Below are 25363 nucleotides of genomic sequence, written 5' to 3' on the forward strand. Positions count from 1 at the left end.
TAAAAAAATCTGCAAGATGAGAATCATAAGTGTTCATGACTTGAATAATGAGAATAGAGTACGTGACAGTAAAATATTATGTAAATTGTCTTTTTAGAAAACATTGCAGCTAGGGTATGCTATTAGGATTTGAAACTAGCCAGACTTGATGGCGCACGCTTGTAATCCCCGCGCTTGGGAGGCAGAGATGGAGGATCGCGCAGGTTCGAAGCCAGCCTAGTTGGCTTAGGAGACCCTGTTTCCAAATAAAAATATAAAAATGGGTCTGGGAGTGTAGCCTGGAGGTAGAAGGGTTTCCAGGAACCCCAGTACCACTAAAAAAAAAAAAAAAAAAAAAGGATTTGAAACTCAACCGTGATGTGTTGTCAGCATCTGCAGTTAAGGATATCATCCTTTTTCTGTGTGGTACTGAGGACGGAACCCAGAGGCATTTTACCTCTGTGCTCTACCCCCAGGTTTATTTTTAATTTTTTATTTTGAAACAGGGTCTCACTAAGATGTGGAGGGCCTCACTAAGAAGCTGAGGCTGTCCACAAACTGCAATCCTCCTGTCTCCGGTTCCCAAGTACTGGGATTACAAGCGAGTACTACCATGCCTGGCTTGAATATCATCCCTTTTAACCGTATCAGTTATCATTACCTTGAGTATAGAAATATAAATGAAAACTTGATTTATATATTTCTTTGTCTTATTTTATGTCCACCCTAAATCAAAGATGTGTTTGTACACCAGCACTGTTACTCTTGGAGAGCCGAATGCCTTTCCGTGCTCCAGTAGAATCATGATAACATTGTACCCCCTTTTAAAATGTAGGTGAAAAAACACTGGAAGCAAGAGGAAGTTTCATAGTTCCAAAATGAAAACAATTACTAATTTAGCAAACACTTAATGATGAGTACCATAACCCCAAGTAAACTTTTGAATTAAGAAGCAGCGAAGTTTATTTTGGAAGTGCATATTTTTAAGTCCTGGCCTTTTGGAGTTCTTAAATTTAACCATTAGAAGAACTCAGTCATCATTAGTCAGCCTTAAGATGTGGTTTTAAAGGTCAAGCTTCCATCAAAGAAAAAATGCAAGACACATCTCTTTAATATTCTTTCTGCTTCTCCTCCCAGAGATCTGATCGTCTGGAAGAGTGGAGATCAGAGAAGTTTGCGTGGAAAATGTGTTTGAGGAATTCTTGAGAAACACTGTAGATTACCTAGATACATTATCTGAACTGTCTGAAGTCAGGGATAAAGATGTAATACCATTTTGAACCATCGTTTCTTGGTAAATGAAATGAAGGAGTTAACTCACTCGATTGGATACACCTGAAGAAGGAGAGATTCACTTTAATTAAAACTACAAACAATGTGGATGCCTGTAGCTCTCTGTTCTGGACCCAGTAAGGACGGTGCTGCAAGGGAAATGAAACGTACCTAGCAGCCTAGGCAGCAGGCTGGAGCCGTGTTCAGCGCAAGTAATTTAATTAGTGTTGATCATGACTCCAGATGATGGTGCTTTGATAAGGAATAATTTAGTACTTAACAGCCTTTTACATGCACCAACTCCATGTGGGAAGGTAAAGCAAATTGCACAAAATGAATGTGCTGCTTTCATTTGTGCCTGTGCCAATGAGCTGGAAAACCGCCTGTGAGCAGACGCTCAGGCTCTCAGCCCTGTGATGAAATACCCAACTCGTTTTCAACTCAGCCCTCTCTGGTGGGAGTCTCTATACCACCCTCATTGAAGGATAAATAAGGGAAATTGTTTCTGTGACATAGGATCTTCAGGAAGTGGGAAAGTTAAGGTGAGGAAGATAAAGTAGCTTGAAGGTCGTCCTGTCAAAAGTTGAAGCTCTGCGGCTCGGCTTTCTCTCACATGCAGCAATTTAAAAAATAATAATAATCCTCGCCAACTCAGATTCATTGGATTACTTAGTTGGCTTATGATGAGAAAAAGCAAAATCAGTTTTCAGGGCCAATAATGATTAAGAGGCCCACACACATTGAATGTGCTATGAAGCAAGCTTGAGCCCTCGACTGCTAGAGATACAGGGCTTCTGAGGATCCTTATATGTTGGCATGTAAGAAAAAAAGTCCTTAGATTTTTTTTTTAAGTGTTTTCAAGTCCTGGATCTATTTGAATGCAGTATACACTTGATCCAGGTGTTGCCAAGCATTGCAGAAGATTCAGTGTTTGCCCAATTATAAGAATCATCTACAAATTTTTATCACATACAAAATCCAAATGCATCCAGCTAGGATTGCCATAAGAAAGTACCACATACTGGCAGTTTCCAAAGCAGAAATTGACTCAGAGTTCTGGAGCCTAGAGGTCCAAGATGAAGGTATGGGACAGGGTTCTAACACCATGAGAAAGAAGCTATCCATGCTTCTCCCCAGCTGCTCTTGGGTTGCTGGCAATGTTTTGCTTTCCGTGACTTGTAGCATCATTGCTTGGATCTGGGCTTTCACCCTGACATGGATTCCCCCTGAATGCATGTCTTTGTCTCCAAATCTGCCCATTTTAGTTTCTGAGGCTGGCCTCTAACCTGCAATCTTCCTTTTTAAACCTCCTGAGCACTAAGATTCCAGGCATGCACTACCACACCTGGCTCAACTTAGCCCTTTTCAGAAGGACCACAGTCATATTAGATTAGAGCCAGTCTTCATGACTTTTTCTTAATATAGTCTTTCAAATAAGGTCACCTATTAACCTACAGAAGGCAATTCTTTTTCAGTTTTGTTTTTTTGAAATGTATATACTGTACACTCTTTAAAACTTTCTTTTATTAGTGCATTGTAATTGTACGTGGTAGTGAGATACAGGATGGCACATTCCCATCTGCACATAATACTATAATATATATATGTGTGTGTATATATCTATATCTGTATCTATATCTATCTATCTATCTATCTATCTATATCTATATCTATCTATCTATATATCTTTTGTATTTGTCTTCTTTTACTTAGCTTCATGCTTGAGACACCATCTAAGCTTTTGGATACATTGGTATTGTTTTAGTCAGCAATTTCACCACTGTGACCCAAACATCTGGCACACTTCTTAGAGGAGGAAGGAAAGGTTCCATTTGCTCACGGATCTGGAGATTTCTGAGGATATAGGCTGCTTTGGAGCTGGCGTCCAAGCAGGAGCTGTGGCTATACATACTCAGAGCATCATGGAAAAGAGCAGAGAGAACAGAGGGTCAGAAAGACAGCTGGGAAGGCTGGGTAACACACATAGAACCCAGTCGCCCCACAAGAACTTTTCCCCAGCAACTAAGTCCTGCCTCCAACATGGCTGCCTTGTCTATGACATGAGGTCTGGGGTCATTTTTAATTCAAACTGTAACGGTAGGTAATTCGTCCCTTGTTGTTTCTGTACACTATTGCATACAGTGGACGTCTATATCATGATTTAATTATCCACTCTCATACCAGTGAATATTTGAATATTTTCAGTTTTTGCTGTCATGAATAATCCTTCACATATCCTTACACATGTTTTTAATCCTCTACACATTCTTATGCATGTCTTTGGGTGCACATATGTACTCCTTTTTCTTGAATGTGTACCTAATGTTGTAATTTCTGGATCATAGGGTAGGATTATGTTGAGCCTTAATAGGTACTATCAAAAAGTTTTCCAAAATGGTTATACCTATTTATATTCTCAATGGCATGTATACGATTTCTCATTGCCTTATATTTTCCCCAAAATTTGGTAAAGCCAAGCTTTTATAGTTTAATCATTCTAGTGGGTATATAGTGATAGTTTTATGTGCCTTTATTAGTAACTTACAAATGAGTAAAGATTTTGAATACCTTTTCATTTCTCTTGTTTTTGTGGGAATTTTTGGTTATTGTTTTTGTTTTGCCATTTAAATATTTTCTTTTATAAGTGGCCCTTTTAAGTCTTTTTTCTGCTTTTGTCGGTCATTTGTCTTATATTATTGATTTGTAGCAATTACTATTATATTGAAGATGAGTTCTTCGTCAGCTGTCTCTATGTAAGCACATTGCAGTTTGTAGCTTACTTTGCATTCTACTAATGACATCTTTTGATAAAGAGAAGTTTCTAATTCCAATGTAGCCTAATATGTCAATATTTTAACCTTATGGTCAGTGCTGTTTATGTCCTGTTCACTAATCCTTTCATATCTCACGGTCCCAAGAACTTTTAAAATATAGTAATATTAAGCAGGGTCTCTTATGTACCTGGTATTTTGCTAAATAAAATAAACTTTGCATTATGCTGCATATTCATTAGCTCCTAACATCTTAATAATTTTTTTTTTTTTTTTTTTTTTTTTTTTTTTTGCTTTTGCTGGTACTGGGGGTGGAACCCAGAGGATTTCTACCTCCGGGCTATCCTCCCAGACTTTTTTTTTAATATATATTTTATTTGGAAACAGGGTCTCACTAAGTTGCTGAGAGCCTCAGTAAGTAGCTGAGGCTGGCTTCGAACCCGTGCGATCCTCCTGTCTCAGCCTCCCAAGTGTGGGGATTACAAGCGTGCGCCACCACGCCCGGCTTAATAATTTTTATTCATATGAATTTTTACCTTAAGTATGATTTGTTACTTCTTTGAATGCAAATTGAGTTCCTTATATGCTACTATTGCTTTTGCTTAGAAAAATGTAAAAACTATACTTAATCCAATGGGCCAAGACACATTTACTGAATATATTCAAAGAAATAATAAATAGTTGAAAACTATTTGTCCAAAAAACAACAAATATATGGAAATGTATTATAAATGTTGCATCGTGCAGTATTTATCATCCTAAGTAGTAGCACATGCAAATACACATGTATACCACACATGGACACACAGAAAGTTTTCTTATGAAATACTCTGAGTATTTTGTGAGATTTTTTGGTCTTTTAAAAAAATTTTTTTTGGCAGTACTGAGGATGGAGCCCAGGGGCATTCTACCTCTAAACTACACCCCCAGACATATTTTTTATTTTTTATTTTGAAACAGGGTCTCACTGAGTTGCAAAGGACCTCACTAAATAGCTGAGCCTGGCTACAAACAGCCATCCTCCTGTCTCAACTTTTAGAATGCTGGGATTACAAACTTGTGCCACCAAGCATGGCTCTGTCACAAACATTTTATCATGGAAATATAAGACTTAAATGAATGTAAAGTGAAAATGATGAGCCCCTACTACCAATCAGTCAGTGTCTGAAATTTATCCACCTTTTTCTTAATATGATTCATCTCTTCTTCAAACATAATTTTTTTCTAGAATATTTTACAAAAAAAACGTTAGAAATCTTATTTTCCCTAAATATCTTATAACTATGTTTTTGTGTAACTATTATGCCATCATTTAATCCGGCAAAATTAGTAATGACTTATTAAATTTTCTAATAACTAGCCTATCTCCAAATGGCTTACTTATTGCAAAATTGTTCTTTTATAGTTGGTTTATTCAAATAAGAATACAAACAAGACCTCCTATTATAATTAATTTTCAAAACTGTTAAGCTTTTTTTAAATGCGAACTTGATAATTAACACATTTTAACTTTTTCTTCTTGTTGTTGCTGCTGGGGATTGACTCTCAGGCACGTGCCGTATGAGTCCCAGGATTGAATCTTTTGCATGCACTCTATCACTGAACCACATCTTCAGCCCTAAATTCTGTCTCAGTAAAATTAATGCATATGAGCACTCTAACAAATGGAGATACATAAAATTTCTTTTTCTCTTTTTTATTTTTTAATTTCTTATTCTTTTTTGAATAGTCATATTTAGCATGACCGTGGACTCATATTATATTTAAAAATACTTTAAAACAAAACAGCCAGTGTAATGATTAATCTTTCCTTAGAGAACTAATTTAAGTAAAATGTGTCCATTTCACAAATTTGTTTCCTAGGATGTTTTGTACCATTTGAATATCATGGAACACATTTTGAACATTTTCAGAATTACAGGCACATACAAACGCATAGTATTTATTTTCTGAAATATGGTAGCTATTGATATCCAATTCTCATATTAAAAATTATCTTTGACAATGAAATTAATACACATTTATAATGCTCCAATAACATAGTCAAGAATGATATTATAAAATGCAAAGTTTCTCTTGAAATACCTTCTTTTGTAAATGTAGACTTACTATTTTGTGGGGTTTTTTTGGGGCTAGGGGTTTGGTGCTGGGAGTTGAACCCAAGGGCATTCTACCTCTGAACTACACTCCCAGACCATTTTTGTCCTTTAATTTGAAACAGGGTCTCACTAAATTGCAGGGGTCCTCACTACGTACCTGAGGGTGGCCATGAACTTGTGATCCTCCTATCTCAGCCTCCCAAGTACTGAAATTACAAGCATGCACTGACATACCCACCTCAATATTTTGTGTTTTAATTCCAGTTTTCATAGGAGTTAAAATAAACTCTAGAATGTTTTTTCTTTCTGTATTTATCTATTGACTAGTCATAGTTGTGAATAGTGAACATTTTAATCACAAAATTTATTCTTTTGTCTATATTATCTTTTAAAAAACTAATTCCCCCTTTATATCAAAACTTATCCTGATAGAATCTTTGATATGATTTTTAAGTTTCATACTCAAGAATAAAAAATGAACATGGTATTTATCTATTGGTTTTAAAGCCATAAACTATATATATTTATATGTAAGTACACATATTTAAAATATGAGCATTTCTTGTGTTTATATTGTATAATGTAACTTTTATTTTATATTAAGCATAAGTGACTACTTTAACCATTACCTTACATTAAGTCATATAAAAAAGTAGGAAATATCACTTGGTATAGAATGATTATTTTGTGGTAAATTACATGTGACAAAGAACTTTCACATATTTTTCATAGTTTGTCTTTGCAATTCTGGTATGTAGGGAGGTATTTTAATCTCTATTTTATAAATAGTCATTAGTCTCAGAGATGTTGAGCTTTTTGCCCAAAGTATCATGAGTTTTCTTTTGATCTACACCTGTATTTTTTTTAATCATAGTTTGGTTGTCAATCTATTAAACTATTACTACTGATAAAATAGAGGTATTTTTCTTTTGATAATGCTTAATATTATATTCTAGAATTCAGATTATTATTGGTAATTCAGTTAGAATTTTTCTGCTTTAGTCATCAGAAATATTTCTGAGATATATTCAAAATTTTACTTCTGAAAACTGAGTTTCTAGTATTGTTAATATCAGCCGAGCAAATTACAAGTGATTTTATTTACTTAGAAAGAAAGTTCAGGTATACATTTTGTTATGCAATCAAAGCAGAAAAGGAGTATGCAGAGATTCTCCATAATCTTTTCTGCCACTGAAACTCATAAGCTGTGATTTTTCTTACATAGGTAACTTAATATAAAATTTTAATGACATTTTAAACAAACAATGTAGAACAGATAAATGAACTTAATTCTTAACTGCATTTAATTTTGTGGGTGTTTCTGTTTTGTGTTTTAGTGGCTTTTCACGGCCTACCACTGAAAATCAAGAAAGAACCCCACAGTCCATGTTCAGAACTTGGCTCTGCCTGCAGTCAAGAACAGCCCTTTAAATTCAGCTATGGAGAAAAGTGCCTGTACAATGTCAGGTAAGACAACCAGGTTTACACATATAGACTAGTAGATCTTACTGAAATAAAAAGTGAAGCAAAATATAAAATCTCAAGTTATATTTTATGAGGTACATTTTCAGTATATAATAAGCTAATTAGGAAACACATTTAGCAGAGCTCTGAAGAACGGTTTACCATACAGTCACACACTTTAAGAATCATTTTAAAGCAATCATTTCATCCAAATCCTTAGTTGCTTTTCTGTGTAGCGATGCATCTTGGGTTTAAAAGAGGGTCTTATTTGGCACGAGCAGCGTTTGAAAGTTCCCATTAGAATGAATGCATTATGCACTTTAGATAGTTTGTAGAAAAAAAACCGAGACATTTGGCAAGTTGAAGCGGTACATTAGTTATTTGACAGGCTTTGTAGATGATCTATATGATACATTCATGGACAATTGCAATAAAACTAGATTTTTATAAGGCTTAGCGGAGGCTATTATCTATTAAAAAGCAAGTTGTTGTTCTGATGATTATAAAGGATGGTGCAGTAAAAGTACATTGTTCATTTGTTCAAAAGGTTGATAACATACATGTTCATTAAAAACCCTTCACAGTAAATTGCATGCTTTTACTTTTCATATCGCCCTTTAATTGCATAAGAAAGTTGCCCCTGTCTATTGAATATTAATCTCAACTACAGTAGAAACTTACTCCTTCAAAAAATTTGGTTTGGAAACTTATAATACAAATGATTCTAAATATTTGTACTGTTTCAAACGTCTATCAGTATATCAGTTCAGCCTCATGATTCTTCTGTTTTTCATGTTTACCACATACACCCTTTGTAATCAAGATTCAAGAAACTTAGATATATGCCATCTCACAGCAGTTGACCAATGCTGGGCTATTTTAATACTATTCGTTCTTGCAAACATCTTTTATATCTGCTTTTCTAAGAGGTTCACCAGAGCCTGAAATTATGAGTGAGCTCAGTTGAAATTCCAAAGCTTTTTATAAAAAAAATTTGTTGTAACAGCTAACTAGGAAAGCACACTGAGTTCAGCTAAGACAATATTGATCAGGGTTTTATAGTTTAGTTTTATTTTTTGCATTTTCTCCATAAGGTGCTATGTATCCACAGCATAGTTATTTAACATACTGAAGAACTTCCAATCAATGAAGCAATTAGATGTAGAACTGTCATTGCATTTCAGTATTGATCACAATTGCAACTGTGAAATCACTACTGTTTTATATGACAATCTTATACCCATAAATTAACAGTAGAAGAATTGCCTATTTTTAGGCTGTTTGGGGGACCCATAATTCTCCAGTGATATATGTTATATTCAGTAAATTGTGGTGCTTCCATTTCTATGCAAGCAATATAATTTAATGCAACATTTCATGGAGGGGGAAGTAATATCTTAAGAGAGAAAATGTAGTTGGGTGTGGTGGCACACTCCTGTAATCCCGTTGCACGGGGAGTTGATAAAAGAGGATTAGAAGTTAAAGGGTAGTCTCAGTGACTTAATGAGACCCTGTTATTTATTTATTTATTTAGTGGTACTGGGGGTGGAACCCAGAGGCTTTCTACCTCTGGGCTATACTCCCAGACCTTTTTTATATTTTATTTGGAAACAGAGTCTCACTAAGTTGCTGGAAGCCTCACTGAGTAGCTGAGGCTGGCTTCAAACCCGAGCGATCCTCCTGTCTCAGCCTCCCAAGCGCGGTGATTACAAGTATGCGCCACCACGCCCGGCTGAGACCCTGTTTTAAATAAAACAACACAAAACAAAACAAAAGGCTGGGGGCATGGTCCAATCCCCAGTACTACCTCACACACACACATACATACAGAATATACCATATATTTATTTTTAACGAAAAATGAGTCAAGGTGAGCCATTTTATATAAGAAGTGAGCTATTCATTCAGATATATTAGTAATAAACATAGATAGAACCAAGGATAAGGCTATTATATATGGGTAATTGAAAAGGTAGAGTTGATATATTATTGCTCATACTCCTTCATGTCTATAAAATATCTTTCTATTGAAATGAGTTCTGTTGTATTGATGGAGTAACAAGTTATTATACAAGTCAAAAAAAAGTTTTTTTTTTAAAGAAAAAATGTGTACTGTTTAATGCTTTTTATTTTAAAAAGAAATATAGCAATTTAACGTGGAAATGTTCTTTTCATTCAGAAATTTAAGTAAAATTTATTTTTTGTAAAATGTTTTGTAGATTATTACAAAAATTAGTTAAATCTTATTTCCAAAGGCCACACATAAGAAAACAATGTAAATGCATAATATAAAATCGAACTCACTCATTTTACTGTTTTGTAATTGGGAGTGGAAGTTAGACTATGATAATAGGATTTTTTATTCTTAATAACTTTGTTTGTACTCTTTCTTATATCCCAAGAAAGTTTAAATATATCAGAGGCATTTTAATTTATTTTATTTAATATGAAAAATTAAAAAGTCAAAAGCAGCTGGGCATGGTGGTGCATTCTTGTAATCCCCGCACTTGGGAGGTGGAGACAGAAGAATTGTGCAGGTTCGAAGCCAGCCTTGCTGGTTTAAGAGACCCCGTTTCCAAATAAAATATAAAATAGGTTTGGGAGTGTAGCCCGGAAGTAGAAGGGTTCCATCCCCAATACCACCCCCCCCAAAAAAAAAGTCAAAAGCATTGCTTTACAATTTTCACCACATATAATGGTGAACCAAATACAGTCTCTGTCTTATTAAGCTGATATTAGTTCTTCTTTTAAATGTAGACAAAGAATTATATGTTCAGGAGTATTTAATGATTTAGAAGAGATCTCTCAAATTGACTCAAAGGGATTCATGAAGAGAGAAAAATACCATTACTTTTACTGATTGTGATTTTCTTTCTACTATGTTTGCATATATACTAAAATATACATTCCACATGCACTTCGGGAATTACAAGATTTTGTATTAATTATCCTATTGTCTGTAAGGGTGTGGTGATTTTAAAGTTTATATGTTCTGGGATTGCAAAAATTATATATGTACAATTTTATCTTCTTTATGACTAAAGTCTAAAATATTTTTTCTTCCCTTGGATTGAAAACTTTTTTTGTTGTTGTTGCTGCAAGAAACAAAGGTTCTCTTTTCTTTTGTGCCCTGGGTAGTGCCTATGATCAGAAGCCACAAGTGGGAATGAGGCCCTCCAACCCCCCCACACCATCCAGTACTCCAGTGTCCCCACTGCATCATGCATCTCCAAACTCAACCCACACTCCGAAACCTGACCGGGCCTTCCCAGCTCACCTCCCTCCATCGCAGTCCATACCAGATAGCAGCTACTCCATGGACCACAGGTAAACCACAGATACCATTTTTTTTAAAAAAAGAATGCTTTATCATTCTTAGAGAACATTTTTACTACTGATTCTAAAGACCTATAGTAGTTTTAAGGTGAGCATATTATTTTTGCACATCTGTGCAGAATATTTTTTAGAAAGAGCTTGCCCTATCTATACTTATAAATAATTTGTAGAGAAGGCCATTTATAAACATTCCTTTTATAAACATTTAAATTGGTTGCTAAAATGGAAAATTAATCTATATACTGACATTTGAGCATTTTTCTTTCCCTTTGCTTGAATTAAATTGCTTCACTTAAACTTTAAATCAGATCATCCCTTTTTTATGAGCATATGTGTGTACTTGTTCTGTAAAGTTAGGAGACTAATTTTAGTAAGTGGCTTATGGAATTAGGTTCTTTACCTTAGATTGAATGGTTTAGCTATACATAGTTCTGCAGAATATAACTTATTTGATTGAAACTACTTACTGTTCTTTCCAAGTGATGAATATTTAATGTCAGTAGAACATGACCCTGGACATGGAGAAGAGAAAGTTAAAGAGACAGAGACTAGACTATAATTACTTATAAAAGAAGAAAGACAAGAATCAGACCATGGGATGAGAAAAAAAGCTTGGTGGGAAATTCTTGACTTATTAGACATGAAGGAATTTATACTTAAATAAAATATTGAAAGACTTAGAGGTCTTGAGGGATTGCCTTAAAATGTAACTTAAAATAGGTTGGTTAGATACAGCAAACCTCTTTTCCCCTTCTTTCTTGTGCTTTTTCATAACCACTGGTATCTTGGTAAATGTTTAGCAATGGACTAAACATAAAGACCTAGCCGGGTGTGGTGGTGTACGCTTGTAATCCCAGGATTTGGGAGGCTGAGACCGGAGGATCGCGGTTCTCAAAAGCCTCAGCTACTTAGTGAGGCCCTCTGCAACTCAGTGAGACCCTGTTTCAAAACAAAGAATAAAAAACTGGGCAGGGGGTGTAGCTCGGAGGTCAAATGCCTCTGGGTCCCATCCCCAGATCAGCAAAAACACAAACAAAAACAAACAAACAAACAAACAAAAACATAAAGAACTTATCTGGAGCATTTGCTGAGTTGAGGACAGCCCTATGGCTGACAGTGAACTGTCACCACGAGAGACTAGAATTGCCGAGGTAGAAAAAGATGTCCAATTGCATACTAGTATTCAGTATTTTTGTCACACAAACATAGTAGACATAACCCCAAAAGCATAATTAGTAGTGAAATGTAGTAAAATAATAAGAAAGTGCCAGGCGTGGTGGCACACTCTTGTAACCCCTGCGCTTGGGAGGCTGAGACAAGAGGATCACGCAGGTTCAAAGCCAGCTTCAGCTACTTAGTGAGGCTCTCAGCAACTTAGTGAGACCCTGTTTCCTAATAAAATATAAAATAGGCTGGGAGTATAGCCCAGAGGTAGAAACCCTCTGGGTTCCACCCCTAGTACTACAAATAAATAAATAAATAAATAAATAAATAATAAATAAATAATAAATAAATAAAATAAAAATAATGAGGTTTGCATTTCTTTTTTTTAAATTTTTTGTGGTATTGAGGTTGGAACCCAGGGGCCTTCTACCTCCAGGATACACTCCCAGACCTATTTTATATTTTATTTGGAAACAGGGTCTCTTAAGCCTCTTAAGCCAGCTGAGGCTGGCTTCGAACCTGCGCAATCCTCCTGTCTCAGCTTCCCAAGGGAGGGGATTACAAGCATGCGCCACCATGCCCTGCTGAGTTTTGCATTTCTATTGCCTTCATTTTTAATATATCTTTTAGTAATGCAGTTGCATAATTCAACTCTTAGTAATGACTGTGTTTAACAATTGGCTCAAAAAGTTCCTGAACATTTAACAGTAAGTCAGAAATACAACAGGCACTTACAGACCATTGTAAAAATAACTCAGCCAGAGGAATCCCCTAGATCAGCAGAGATCAGAAGATGTATCACAACAAGTTTCCAAAAATTAAGGAACACGCAAATCTGATTTTTATGGGTTATTTAGTGGATTCAATCACAAATATAGTAACTCTTTTTGGTATAAAGGGATAAGATGAAAGCATTATTCCCAATGCAAACATAAACCATATCTTTTCTCCCTTTGTTTTCATCACTAAATCCTCTGGTATGTTAGTTATTAAGTGTTTCCTGGTCTTTCTCACCCTGTAGACTCAAGACTTTGTCAGGGACGCGATGGCATGTACATCTGTGTAAACAGTTCTGTAAATACAGAGGAAAGAATGCTGATTGCAGGGCGGGCCATTCAACAGATGCACATTGTGTGCAGGGCTAAAAAGAAAGAGATTCTGAACAACAGCAACAAAAGCAAGCTTTATTTTATCCATTTCTGGTGGCTTCCCAGAGTTCTCTCTAACTGAGCCCTTCGCACGTCAAATGAGTGCCAGAATTATAGGTTATGCAGTGTGCCCTTTGTACAGACGACTCGTGTCTTAGGCAAGGCAACTGCTGAATAAGCAGTGTGCCTGTTCTTAGGTGACTTCATTTGAAAGGCCTTCGCCAAATCCATTTTAATTTCTCAACTTGAAGTCAAATATTTGAGACTGAGAACAGCCGGCCGGAACCACGGAGGGAAGCTCAGGGTCTTTTCCCACTGCTCCCAACTGAGTTTTGAGGACAGTACCAGCTGGCCAATCCCAGGAAAATCTCTGAAGCCTTATGTTTCTGAGGAGGATTTCTTAGAGGGCTCTGGCCAACAAATGACAGTCTCTTGGTTATAAATGGTAAATTTGTTCTGAGAACAGATCCTTTCCCCAGATACCCCCCTCCAGCCAGGCACCCCGCAACACTCTGGGAACACTTCATGGCCAACTGGCCTGACTCTGCTTCCTTTCCTCAGCCTCCCTCCACCCCTTGGGCCAGCCCCTTGGCACTGTTTCCTGAGCCCACTGTGCAAGAGCGCCGTCTCTTGCCTGCAGCATTCCTCACCCCTTACACCTTGCCTTTCTTTCTCCAGCAGTCCATCAGCATGCTCTCTTACCCATCACCTTCCTTCCAAAAGCTTCTTCCATTGCTTTTTCTTTACCATTAGCCAGTGGCTTGGGAGAATGGCACCAAAAACACACGCCTTCCTATGAAGCTTGCGTGTTGGATATGTACATGATCGTCAGCAAGCACCCGCAGGAATCAGGTCACCTCGTAAAAACACACGACTTAATTCCTTACAAAGCTTTCAGTTCAAGTATTATCGACTTCCTTTTAAGGCTTCACAAGGGAGCGAGTTTCTTATTTTATCTTCAAGTTACAATTTTCTGATTCATTCCTTGACAGTTCTTAATGATAATTTCTGTTTCTTTTTTTGGCTAATGAAATAAGCAAGAGAAGGGAAATGAATGCAGTGCCAGTCAGCCTGTTTTGCAATATCCAAGTTTCTAAGTTTATATTCTGCAGGTGTAGGTGGGATTTCATTGCTTTCCATGGCAGCCAGGGAGCCTAGAGTTAAAAATCACAGGATGGAATGTTCTTAGAAATGCTAACGCAATCTCTTTGCCATTCTTTACCTTTTACCTTATTTTCATTTGACATTACCAAAATTAAATGCTAACTTTCCAAATTAACGTCTCAAAAATGCTTTTAGTTGTTGTTGGTGGTGGAGGGCTAATGGGCATACATTTTCTCATAGATATGTTTTATAGGTTATTTTTGAGCACTCCTGGGGCATTTTTAGAGCACTTTTAAATCTTTAATTAATCCACATCCTTGTGGTGGGTCAATGATATTATGGATGAGAAACACAGAACAGAGCAATTATGTGATTAGCCAATCGTTACCCAGCATAACGAAGAATGAAGGCACACAGGACTCCCTTCCAGCCTCCTGCCAAGGCCTCAGAATTTCCCCCTGATCTGATAGCCTGACTCACTACAAATCTATGCAATGTGAGTTATCTTTATCTTTGGTGATCAGTTATATATTTATGTTTATTTTTTTTATCAACCTGATAGTTTGTTTGAAGCTACTGGAAGCCAGTACGTTCTGTGTTGCCGTTTGACAATACAGAAGTGGTCTTTTATAAAACACCGTGGGATTAGGTCTCCATGATACTGAGTTTTATTTCTCACTAGAACACAGTGTTAATGAGTATTTTGTTGAAGAATTAAAAGCCTGTCATTGCTCTCTTACTTCCTCATTGATTATTATAGAAGGAAAATCAGTAAGTGGGAGATTTTTGTTTGTTTTTTATTCCTTAGGTAATAGAATTAAAAGATAAAAGATACAGTTTGAGAAAAGACTATTTTTTCTGTCTTTACTTATAGAATTATTTGAGAGCCTTTTCCTAGGGAAAGATATGTAAATGATCCAATTGACTTAAAATTGGACATTGCAACTGTTTGGGTCCATATTTACTTAAAATAGTTCATTGTTCTCCTATCTCTACTCAATGTATACCTTTAATATACGTAGTATGCCGTACTGTGAGGGATAGAAGGGGAACAGAAGTCATCGCATAACTAAAAATCATAGTACTACTCACCCAGGAAAGGAATCTAGTGTCTATTAAATATTTACACTTCTGGTCAGAATGCCATTCATTCACTGAGCAGTTAAAAGTCGTGCCAGTATTTTAAAAAATGTTCTAAGCCGGGCGTGGTGGCACACACTTGTAATCCCAGCATTTAGGAGGCTGAGACAGGAAGGATCGCAGTGCATGGACAGCCTCAGCTACTACTTAATGAGGCCCTTTGCAACTCAGTGAGACCCAGTTTCAAAATAAAGAATGAAAAGTAGGGCTGGGGGCATAGCTTGGAGGTAGGATGCCCCTAGGTTCCATCCCCAGTACTGAAAAAAATAAAATGAAATGAAAAAGAATATTCTAATGTTCTGTGTTACCATTTCATTGGAAACATACTCTCTTATTCCCCAGATTTCGCCGCCAGCTTTCAGAACCCTGCAATTCTTTTCCCCCTTTGCCAACAATGCCAAGGGAAGGACGGCCTATGTACCAACGCCAGATGTCTGAGCCAAACATCCCCTTCCCACCACAAGGCTTTAAGCAGGAATACCACGACCCAGTGTACGACCATAACACCATGGTTGGTGGTGCAGCCAGCCAAAGCTTCCCCCCTCCTCTGATGATCAAACAGGAGCCCAGAGATTTTGCATATGACTCAGGTAGGCCTATGCTTTGATGAAATTACATGTAAAGCATCTTTTCACTCTTGTTAATTTGGTTAATGTTTTTGTTAAACTGGGTGACTTCTGACCATTTGTAAGTGGGATCTTTCTGATTCTAACCCTTATTTAAACTTCCTCTCCATGTGAAAGATTTGACCATCAGACTTTTTCAGCATGAGCCCATGATCAAAATAAGTGTCTGAAAATGAGAGCAGTTCATTTAAAAGTACAACTTAGAAAATTATGCATATTCTCAGATCAACAGCACAAAACTAGTTTTTTCTTCTATGTTTTTTTTTTCTATTTTGCTACTGTAGTGCTATTTAAAAATACATTTTATGTAAGGTAATATTCTTCTGGATTGGGTATTTATTGTTTATAATTTAAAATCATTATTGATGTTAAAGATTTCAAGGGTCCATAAGTAAGAATTTTTACATATTAGGAGCAGTAAAATAGAGATTTATGGTTCATTTATAGAGATTAGTTTTGTCTCCATGAGCTAAAAGTACTACAAATGTAGTCTGTCAAAGAAGAAAGGGAAGCCGGGCGGGGTGGCGCACTCTTGTAATCCCAGCATTTGGGAGGCCAAGACTGGAGGATTGCTGTTCATGGACAGCCTCAGCTACTTACTGAGGCCGTCTGCAACTCAATGAGACCCTGTTTCAAAATAAAGAATAAAAAATAGGTCAGGGGGTGTAGCTCAGAGGTCGAATGCTCCTGGGTTCCATCCCCAGACCCGCAAAAAAAAAAAAAAAAAAAAAAAAGAAAAAGGAAGAAGAAGAAGAAGAAGAAGAAGAAGAAGAAGAAGAAGAAGAAGTAGAAGAAGAAGAAGAAGAAAGGTAGCTTCCTGAAAATAATAAGTTCAAATGCTAACATCAGTTTTGCTAACATTTAATTTTAAGACTTTAGAGAAATTACGAAACTAGATTAGTTGCTGAGTTTTTCCTGCTATAATCTGGGGAATCAGGACATCTACTTTCCCCACATCTCAGTATTTAAAAGAGATGTATGAAATAAATGATAGTATTTGTAAGAAGGGCATCATGAACCTGTAAAATATGATTATTATCATTATTGTCACCATGATCAATAATTGTTGTGGGTATGAAAAATTTCAAGTATTATTATTATTATTATTATTATTATTAATTATTATTACCTTGGTCTAGATACAAAGGTATATGCATTTTTATGAAGGAACTGTTGCTTCCCTAGTAATAATTCTTTTTTGGGTGGGGCGCTGGAGAATGAACCCAGGGGCATTCTACTTCCGAGCTATATCCCCAACCCTTTTTATTTTTTGTTGTAAAGCAGAGTCTTGCTGTCTTGCTGAGGGTATCCCTCAATTGCTGAATCTGACCTCAAACCTGCAGTCCTCCTGTCTCAGCCTTCTCAGTACTGGGATCACAGGTTGTACCACTGCATCTGGCTTCCCTGGTGATAGCTTTGCTAAGTTTTTATATTAGTTCTGTTCGTGTAGTGCTGGGGATTGAACTCATGACCTTAAGCATTCTAGGCAAGCAGTTAGTTCTGTTCAAGGTGGGGGTTGTGAGGCTATCTCCAGGTCTTGAGTTTCCAACTTTCATAAAATTACTTGCCCTATTATAAACCGCCCTTAAAGCTTGGCAAGAGGGAATCTCATGACCTAGAGAGCATTTCTTTCACCATCTTTACGCCCTTCCTCGTGAGGCAATGCAACGCCTTAACTTCAGAAAGGCACATTAGCTCCCCAAGACCCAGGAGTAACCTCTCTAAATGACCCTGAGTCCAATGCCAGGGCCTGAGCACGTTCATTTCTGGCCTTGTTTTCTGAAAGCAGCGCACATTGCTCTTGTCTCTTCCCCTAAGACCAACGGAGTGGTCAAGACGCATCTGTTTATGAGGGGTTGAGGGTGGAGATTGGATGCACCCTGAGTTTAGTGTGAGGCTCCCATGGTGTGGCACAGTATGGGGTCAAGGGATTGGAACAAAAGCAGGATGGGACTGGGTCTTGATCAAAAGTCTAGGCATTGGCTGTCTTCACACCACCCTGCTCCAGGGCTGATCTTACTATGTTTCCTTAGAAGCTAAATTTGACCCAGCCTTCCATGTTGTTATCATTGTACATTTTCAGAGATAGGAAAGAGAAAACATATTTAGCAGTTTCGCTGATCTATAATTTTAAAAAGCTAAATATATGGCTTGAGAACCTTTATTTGAATTACTACCCCACGGTCTGTAATTTGGAGACTATCTTGAAAGATCTCATAGTAGTTTCAGTTTAGAGCCTTTTTATATCTGTTTATTGATATCATAACTAAGAATGCTTCAATTAAATGAATTTTATCTTAAATAGGATGCATTTTTCTCTGTAAATATGAAGTCCTACTAGCTTATTTATCCTATTTTAAAAATCATATTTTAATTTGCTGCAATTTTTTAATTCATCAATATTTCAATAACTTATACATGAAAATCACATAAATTAGCTCACATAACCATTTCAAAGGATTTGTAATGGCATTTAAAAATTTCTTTGAGTGTTCTAGAAGGCTTTTTATATGTGTAATACCAAAAAAAAATGTTATTTGGAATTGTTTTCTTGATTCTATGGTTTGCTCAAAACATAGCTTCTCCTATTTATGTTCTATATACAATTATATGTTTTGAGCATGTTCATTTTTTTCTTGAGATATGAACCAAATAGGAAAGTGATTTAAGAATTCTTATGAGAACAAAATATAGGAGCTGGTACTATATGAGTTAATTTCATTATTTGTGGGCTGACTCAGTCAGTGTATGCCTCAAAAACACAAATTCTGTCACTCAAAAATATGGTCCATTATCTTCTCTTACAGGTATGTAGGGCATGATATTGGAAATGACTCGTAAAATTCTTTTTTAATATTTAAGAGGCTATTAATCTTATGCTACTTTCTTCTTTCTAGTTCTATTTAAAAAATTTTTAATTTTTATACCACCTTTGAATTCTAATTTTCATATTACCAATAGGATTCGGTGTTGTTTTATTTGAGTAATTACCACTGTAAACATGGATCTTTTAAATATAATTTAAGAGAAAAGTAACAATGTAACCAGGGCTTATGAAAAATTAATCTGTGGGTATCAAAATAGATTTTTACTAACCACAAAATTGCTGCTATGAAGTTGACATCCATCCCTATGTATGCTGTATATTGCAATTAAAAAGTATGATCTCTAGATATTTTGTTTTTTTGTCACTAGTTCTTTCAATCCTTACTAAGAGCACATTAGATAACCTTTTAGAAAATCTAACGTATTTCTTACTGAATCCTAATTTCTTTCTTTACCATTGCTGTTGAACAAACAACATATTAGGAAATTTTTCATGTATGGCTTAAAAACAATGCAAAAACATTTTCTAAGTAAGTAAACTCAGCATCTACGATCCAAAGGTTATCCTCTGAAAAAGCTTCTCCGAATTTTATTGCTTAATTCAATATACTATAAATGTTGTGACAAATAAAAGATGCCTTGTAAAGGAAAGGCAGTGTGATTATGCTCTAATAAATCCTGACATTAATTATGACATGGGAAATGGAAGGTCTATTAGTTATAATTATAATTACAGGAATACAATTTCAAGTGCCGAATATTTAAGATAAAAAATTTACAATATTACTTTGGCAGTGCAGAAACTTTTTATATACAACTTGAGAAAAAATCTTGGATCAGAAGGCAGAGAAGGGATAACAAATAGATATTTAATAAGTCAATTTGGTGAACTGGTACAGTGTGATCATGATTAGATTGTGGTATTGCATTGGAAAGCCCAATGCAATGTGTCTACTGTTGTTGCTTTCTTTCTCTTCTGTAGTCTAATAGTGCTCCATAAAGCAGTACATGGAGTTTTGTTGGTTGGTTGCCTTCCTAAATCCAACACAATTTTTTCCCTCTTTGGCCAAGTGACCATATAAAAGTAGTTAAATATGTGTCAAGTGATTCATTTGGAGTGCTTCAGGCAAACACCCTTACACACTACCTCATTTTCAAAGTCAAGTCAAGGCTAGTTGCCCATTTTTTATTTACCTATGTGTGGTTTGCAGGTTCAGAATGCCCAGTGAGACAGATATTTCAGATGTTTACAACAATGTGTTTTGTTAAAGATGTATGTGTTTGGTTGGTTGGCATCATGATTCATTTTGTTTTATTTTATTTATTTTTGATATCTTAGGGTAGTTTGTTTAGATTGTGAGAACATGAAACTAAAAAAATTCAACTGCAAGAAAGTATCAACACAGAGCCGGGCGTGGTGTCGCATGCTTGTAATCCCCGTGCTTGGGAGGCTGAGACAGGAGGATCGCACAGGTTCAAAACCAGCCTCAGCTACTTAGTGAGGCTCTCAGCAACTTAGTGAGACCCTGTATCCAAATAAAATATAAAATAGGTCTGGTAGTATAGTCCGGAGGTAGAAAGTTCTTGGGTTGCACCCCCAGTACCACACATACACACAAAAAAGAAATGATCAACATAGAATATTTTCAAACTTTGGATAATTTTGTTCTCAGGAATTTATTCTTAAGAAATAGTGAAAGATGCCCAGTGACTATTTGAAAGGGACAGGGAAAGAGAAGATGAAATACTGTAAGCCTAGGATAGGTGAATGGTAAAATCAGTTATGGCTGCCAGCAGCAGAAACGTTACACAGCCTTACGAATTGAGGGTTTTAAAAAATGTTTAATGAATTGGCACAATTTAGTTAAAGTATGTAAAGCATGGCTTGTGCAAAATAAGAGCCAACATACTGGGTGATGATATGATAGTTGATTAATATTTTATCTGTGGAGTGCTTTGTGTCTCATTGCTTTCTGAGCCAGAATAAGCATTGTTCAAAAAAAAAGTCCATTTAAAAGTAAATAAGAAAAGTATCCAAATTAATCATACCATTCCTATAAGCGAAAAGATGACATTATGGCTTTCTATGTCGCAAGTCTGTGTGATTTTCTATTAGCCTGTGTCCAAGATGCCTTAGAAGAGGGAAAGAAAATTAATATGCTACTTGTTGGGATTCATGTTCATCTGCCCACAGTGCTAGCAGCCTCACCGTTAGTAATGTGTTCCTTTACACCTTGGGGTATATTAAAAATTTTAGCCTAATGGTGAGAGTAATGTCAGACTGATGAAAGGTGTGCAGCCTGATTTAAAACCAAACCCTGAACCCTTTTAAAGAACAATAAAACATATTTTACATGCAAAAGAAATTTTGCCTAAGAGTTGTTTGGAGGGGTAATACATTAATATGACATTTTTAGCCCTTGAGGCCTATTATTCTAATTAGTTTAAAGGATGCTTACCAGCCATGCAGTTTAATCAAAGATTTGAAAACCAAAGGAGAAAGAACTTTGAGGATCAAGAGGAAGCTTGTTGAAATAAGAAAATGGGGAAAAGCGCAGTATACCTTGAGCGTACGCAGAAAAGGAAGCAAAAGTAGAGGGGAAGGGAAAGCCTGACATGCATTTGCTGAAGAAAATGTTTTTGCATTTTTAAATTGTATTTTTTATGGCCACTCCTGCTATTAATGAGGTCTTCTTTCAATTCAGAAGCCTAATACTTATCTGGTGACTAATGTTGTTAGCACTGCCTTAAAATGGAAAATGGATGCAAACAATATCTGATAGAATTATACATATTTTTACTCATAAAAGCTCTTGGACATCACCTACTTCAAATGCCTTTTCTACATCCAGATGTTACAGATAAATAAGGGAGGCTGATCCAAGTGACGTAGAAACACCAGTTACCCAACATTTTTCTAATTCTTAGTTGAGTGCATGGTTTACGGTCTGTCTTTTTATGTAATTGTTCAGAACAAGGGGAAATGTTTTCTAGTTTGTTGCATGTCTTAGTGACTATTTATCTTAATCCAAACTAAGTATTTTTTATGGTTTTTAAAAGTTCTCTACATGAGCCAGGGAATAGGAATATGTACTTTCAAGACTTTAAAACTGTACTTTCCCTAACTTGGGGATAAGTATATTTCACAGTAGATAGTTTCCAAATTTTATGTCATTGTGAGGTGGGAAAATGGTAGACTTCAAATTATATAAAAGAATGGGCGTGGTGGTGCATGCTTGTAATCCCAGCATTTGAGAGGCTGAGACAGGAGGAGCATGCTTTGCGGACAACCTCAGCTACTTAGTGAGGCCCTTTGCAACTCAGTGAGACCCTGTTTTAAAATAAAGAATTAAACAAATAGAGCTGGGAGTATAGCTCAGGGGTAGAATGCCCCTGGCTCCCACCCTTAGTACCACACACACATACACACACACACACACACACACACACACACACACACACACACACAAAACTATATAAAGGATTAAGATGCCCTCTACTTTCTTTTTAAAAATATGCCACGAGCATTGTTAGGAATTGAGATTACCAAGGAAGTGGCATTTTATAATAGCTATCATGGAGAAGGCTGAATAATAATTAGAAGAAAAAATGACGCTAGGCATGCTGATGCGCACTTGTAATCCCAGTATTTGGGGGTCTGACACAGGAGGATCATGGCCTCAAGGCCAGCCTCAGCAACTTAGCAAGTTCTTGTTTCCAAATAAATAAAAAGGGCTTGGGTGTATGTAACTCATAGATAGGTTCAATCTCCAGCATAATTAAATGAATGGGGGGAGGAGGAGAGAGAAGAGAGAGGGAGAGAGGAGAAAAACATTAGTGGTCCATCTAGCCATAATTTATTTATTTTGTGTCAACTTTGAGTCTGAGACTTCTTGCCAGATGTCACTCTTTCTTATTAGCTTGATAGCTTGATGGCTTACCAATTTAACTAGAACAGTGGGTTTCAAAATTTTATCGGCTGGATCCGATTTTCACAATAAGGGTATGAGGTCCTACTGTACCTAAAACAGTTGTAAGGAAAGCTGTTTTGGAAGAATGTGTGCCTGTTTCATCCTTCATCTTAAATTCATACATTCTTTACTCCGGCATGCTGCCACTGCTCAGCATCACAAGAAAATACTATACCACCTCTCTCTGTCTCTCTCTCTCTCTCTGTCTCTCTCTCTCTCTCTCTCTCTCTCTCTCTCTCTCTCTTTTGTGGTAATGGGAATGGAACAATGGAACCTAGGGGCATTCTACCTCTGAGCTATACCTCCAGCCCTAATTTGTATTCTTTTTTTTTTTTTTTTTTTTTGGTGGTACTGGGGTTCCTGGAAACCCTTCTCTGGGCTACACTCCCAGACCTCCAGACCTATTTCATATTTTTATTTGGAAACAGGGTCTCTTAAGCCAGCGAGGCTGGCTCCAAAACAGCGCGATCCTCCTGTCTCCCCAAGCATGGGGATTACAAGCGTGAGCCGCCACGCCAGTCTCACATATCTCTAATTTTTGAAATGACCAAAATTTGAAGTAAATCTCTACTGGGTGCATATTGCTCTTGTACCATCATTAAGTTAAATAAACATAAATTAAGAATTTTATGTTCTTTAATATAAATACTCTGCCTACTGCTTCAACCAGTCTATTATGGATTTTATATTCTATCCCTAATAATTAAAAGGTTGTAGTCGATGTATTATGACCATTAGACTTCAAGCATATTTTTAAATATTTATTTATTTATTTATTTAGGTACTGAGAGTGGAACTCAGGGACTTTTCTACCTCCAGGCTATACTCCCAGACCTATTTTATACTTTATTTGGATACAGGGTGTCACTTAGTTGCTGAGAGCCTCATTTAGTAGCTGAGGCTGGCTTTGAACCTGTGTGATCCACCTATCTCAGCCTCCCAAGCGCTGGATGATAAGCATGCGCCATCATGCCCAGTTTAAACATATTTTTTTAAACATTTTGGGTTTTTTTTTCGTGGTAATGGGAATTGAATCCAGGGGCATTCTACCTCTGAAATATACCCCCAGCCCTATATTTTATTCTTTATTTTGAAATACAGTTTCACGAAATTGTGGAGGGCCTCAGTAAGAAGCTGAGGCTAGCCACAAACCTGCAATCTTCTTGTCTCAGCCTCCCAAGGACTGGGATTACAAGCATGCATCACCATGCCCAGCAGACTTTAAACATATTGAATAGTGAACTTAAACAGGATATTAATTTATATGAACATGTAAAGTATTACATATGAAAATAGATTCATTTCATCATTTTTACTTTTCATATCTTTGAACCATTTTAAGAAGTAATTCCTAGCCAGGTGTGGTGGCGCACGTTTGTATCCCAGTATTTGGGAGGGTGAGACCAGAGGATTGCAGTTCGTGGACAGCCTCAGATACTACGTGAGGCCCTCTACAACTCATGAGACCTGGTTTCAAAATAAAGAATAAAAAAAATAGGGCAGGGGGTGTAGCTCGTAGGTCGAATGCCTCTGGGTTCCATCCCCAGACCCGCAAAAAAAAAAAAAAAAAAAAAAAAGTTAAATTGTTATAGTACCACAGCAGAGGATCCTCAACAGGTTTAAAGCCAAAGAGCACACTACATTTTGGTGTTTCTTGTCTTCCTCGCAAGAGTTGGTCATGCTTTCTTGTTCAGTAATTCAGGGTGCACACGGGGACTGCTGACTGCAAATGTTTTCCCACATGGCTTCAGGTCACTGGAAGACAGAAGCGCTCTCTTCCCTGTGAGTCAAGATCCAAACTCTTGATGGCTGATAAAAATCCATCATATCCTTAACGTTGTTTGGTTTAGGATTGATTTTTCACAAATTATTCCTATAATTGCTCATCTATAGCTTTTTATCCCAAAAATTTCAGATTCTTTTTAAGCATTATCATTTTCAGTAACTTCCAGTGTAGCAATAATTATGGCTTCATGAACTCTGGCTTTTTGTACCTGATATATGACACTTCAAAGGCCAAGCTTTGGCCCTGTTCCATTACAAAACATCATTTGCTTAAAGCCACATTTTCTCCTGCACCATGGCATTTTTTTTTTAACCTCCTAAAACTCTTGCTTAAAGAAATTCAAGTGGAGAATCACCTGGGAGTTTAAAGAGTAAGCTATTGATCCTTCAGAAAATGTTAACATCCTATCTGTTTTTCTTACATCCAAAGGTAATTTTCTTTTCCTTGGCAGTGATTTGTGGACTAGTAGATCACTTAATCTCTGGTGTTTTTAGGTGCCTCAATTGTAAAAAGTGACAGTGAAATCTTTCTAATTGATTTTGTTATTGTAATGGGGGTCATGAATTGACCCTACAATTTGACTTTACTTTTTATTGTGCAGCATGTCTCACTCCTATGGGTTCTCCTCATTTATTTCAGAGTCAAAATAGCAAATCTCTCAAACCAGTACTCTAGTT

The 25363-nt window shown here is 36.5% G+C and overlaps 1 protein-coding gene across 7 annotated transcripts in view; it reads left to right on the forward strand.

Annotated features, from left to right (window-relative positions):
* The window catches only part of ETV1 (ETS variant transcription factor 1), a gene marked incomplete at both ends in the record, with an annotated part of 103279 nt that overhangs the window by 49255 nt on the left and 28661 nt on the right, over positions 1 to 25363 (forward strand). For 6 of the 7 annotated variants that reach the window (XM_080701771.1, XM_080701774.1, XM_080701773.1 and 3 more), the window contains 3 exons: positions 7459 to 7588; positions 10724 to 10912; positions 15820 to 16067. In XM_080701771.1, coding sequence (XP_080557897.1) covers positions 7459 to 7588; positions 10724 to 10912; positions 15820 to 16067 — 567 coding nt within the window. The remainder of the gene's footprint in view (positions 1 to 7458; positions 7589 to 10723; positions 10913 to 15819; positions 16068 to 25363) is intronic. The other variant, XM_080701777.1, reaches the window with a different exon arrangement.

The sequence above is a fragment of the Muscardinus avellanarius genome (assembly GCF_963383645.1).
Source record: "Muscardinus avellanarius genome assembly, chromosome: 9".
NCBI lineage: Eukaryota > Metazoa > Chordata > Mammalia > Rodentia > Gliridae > Muscardinus > Muscardinus avellanarius.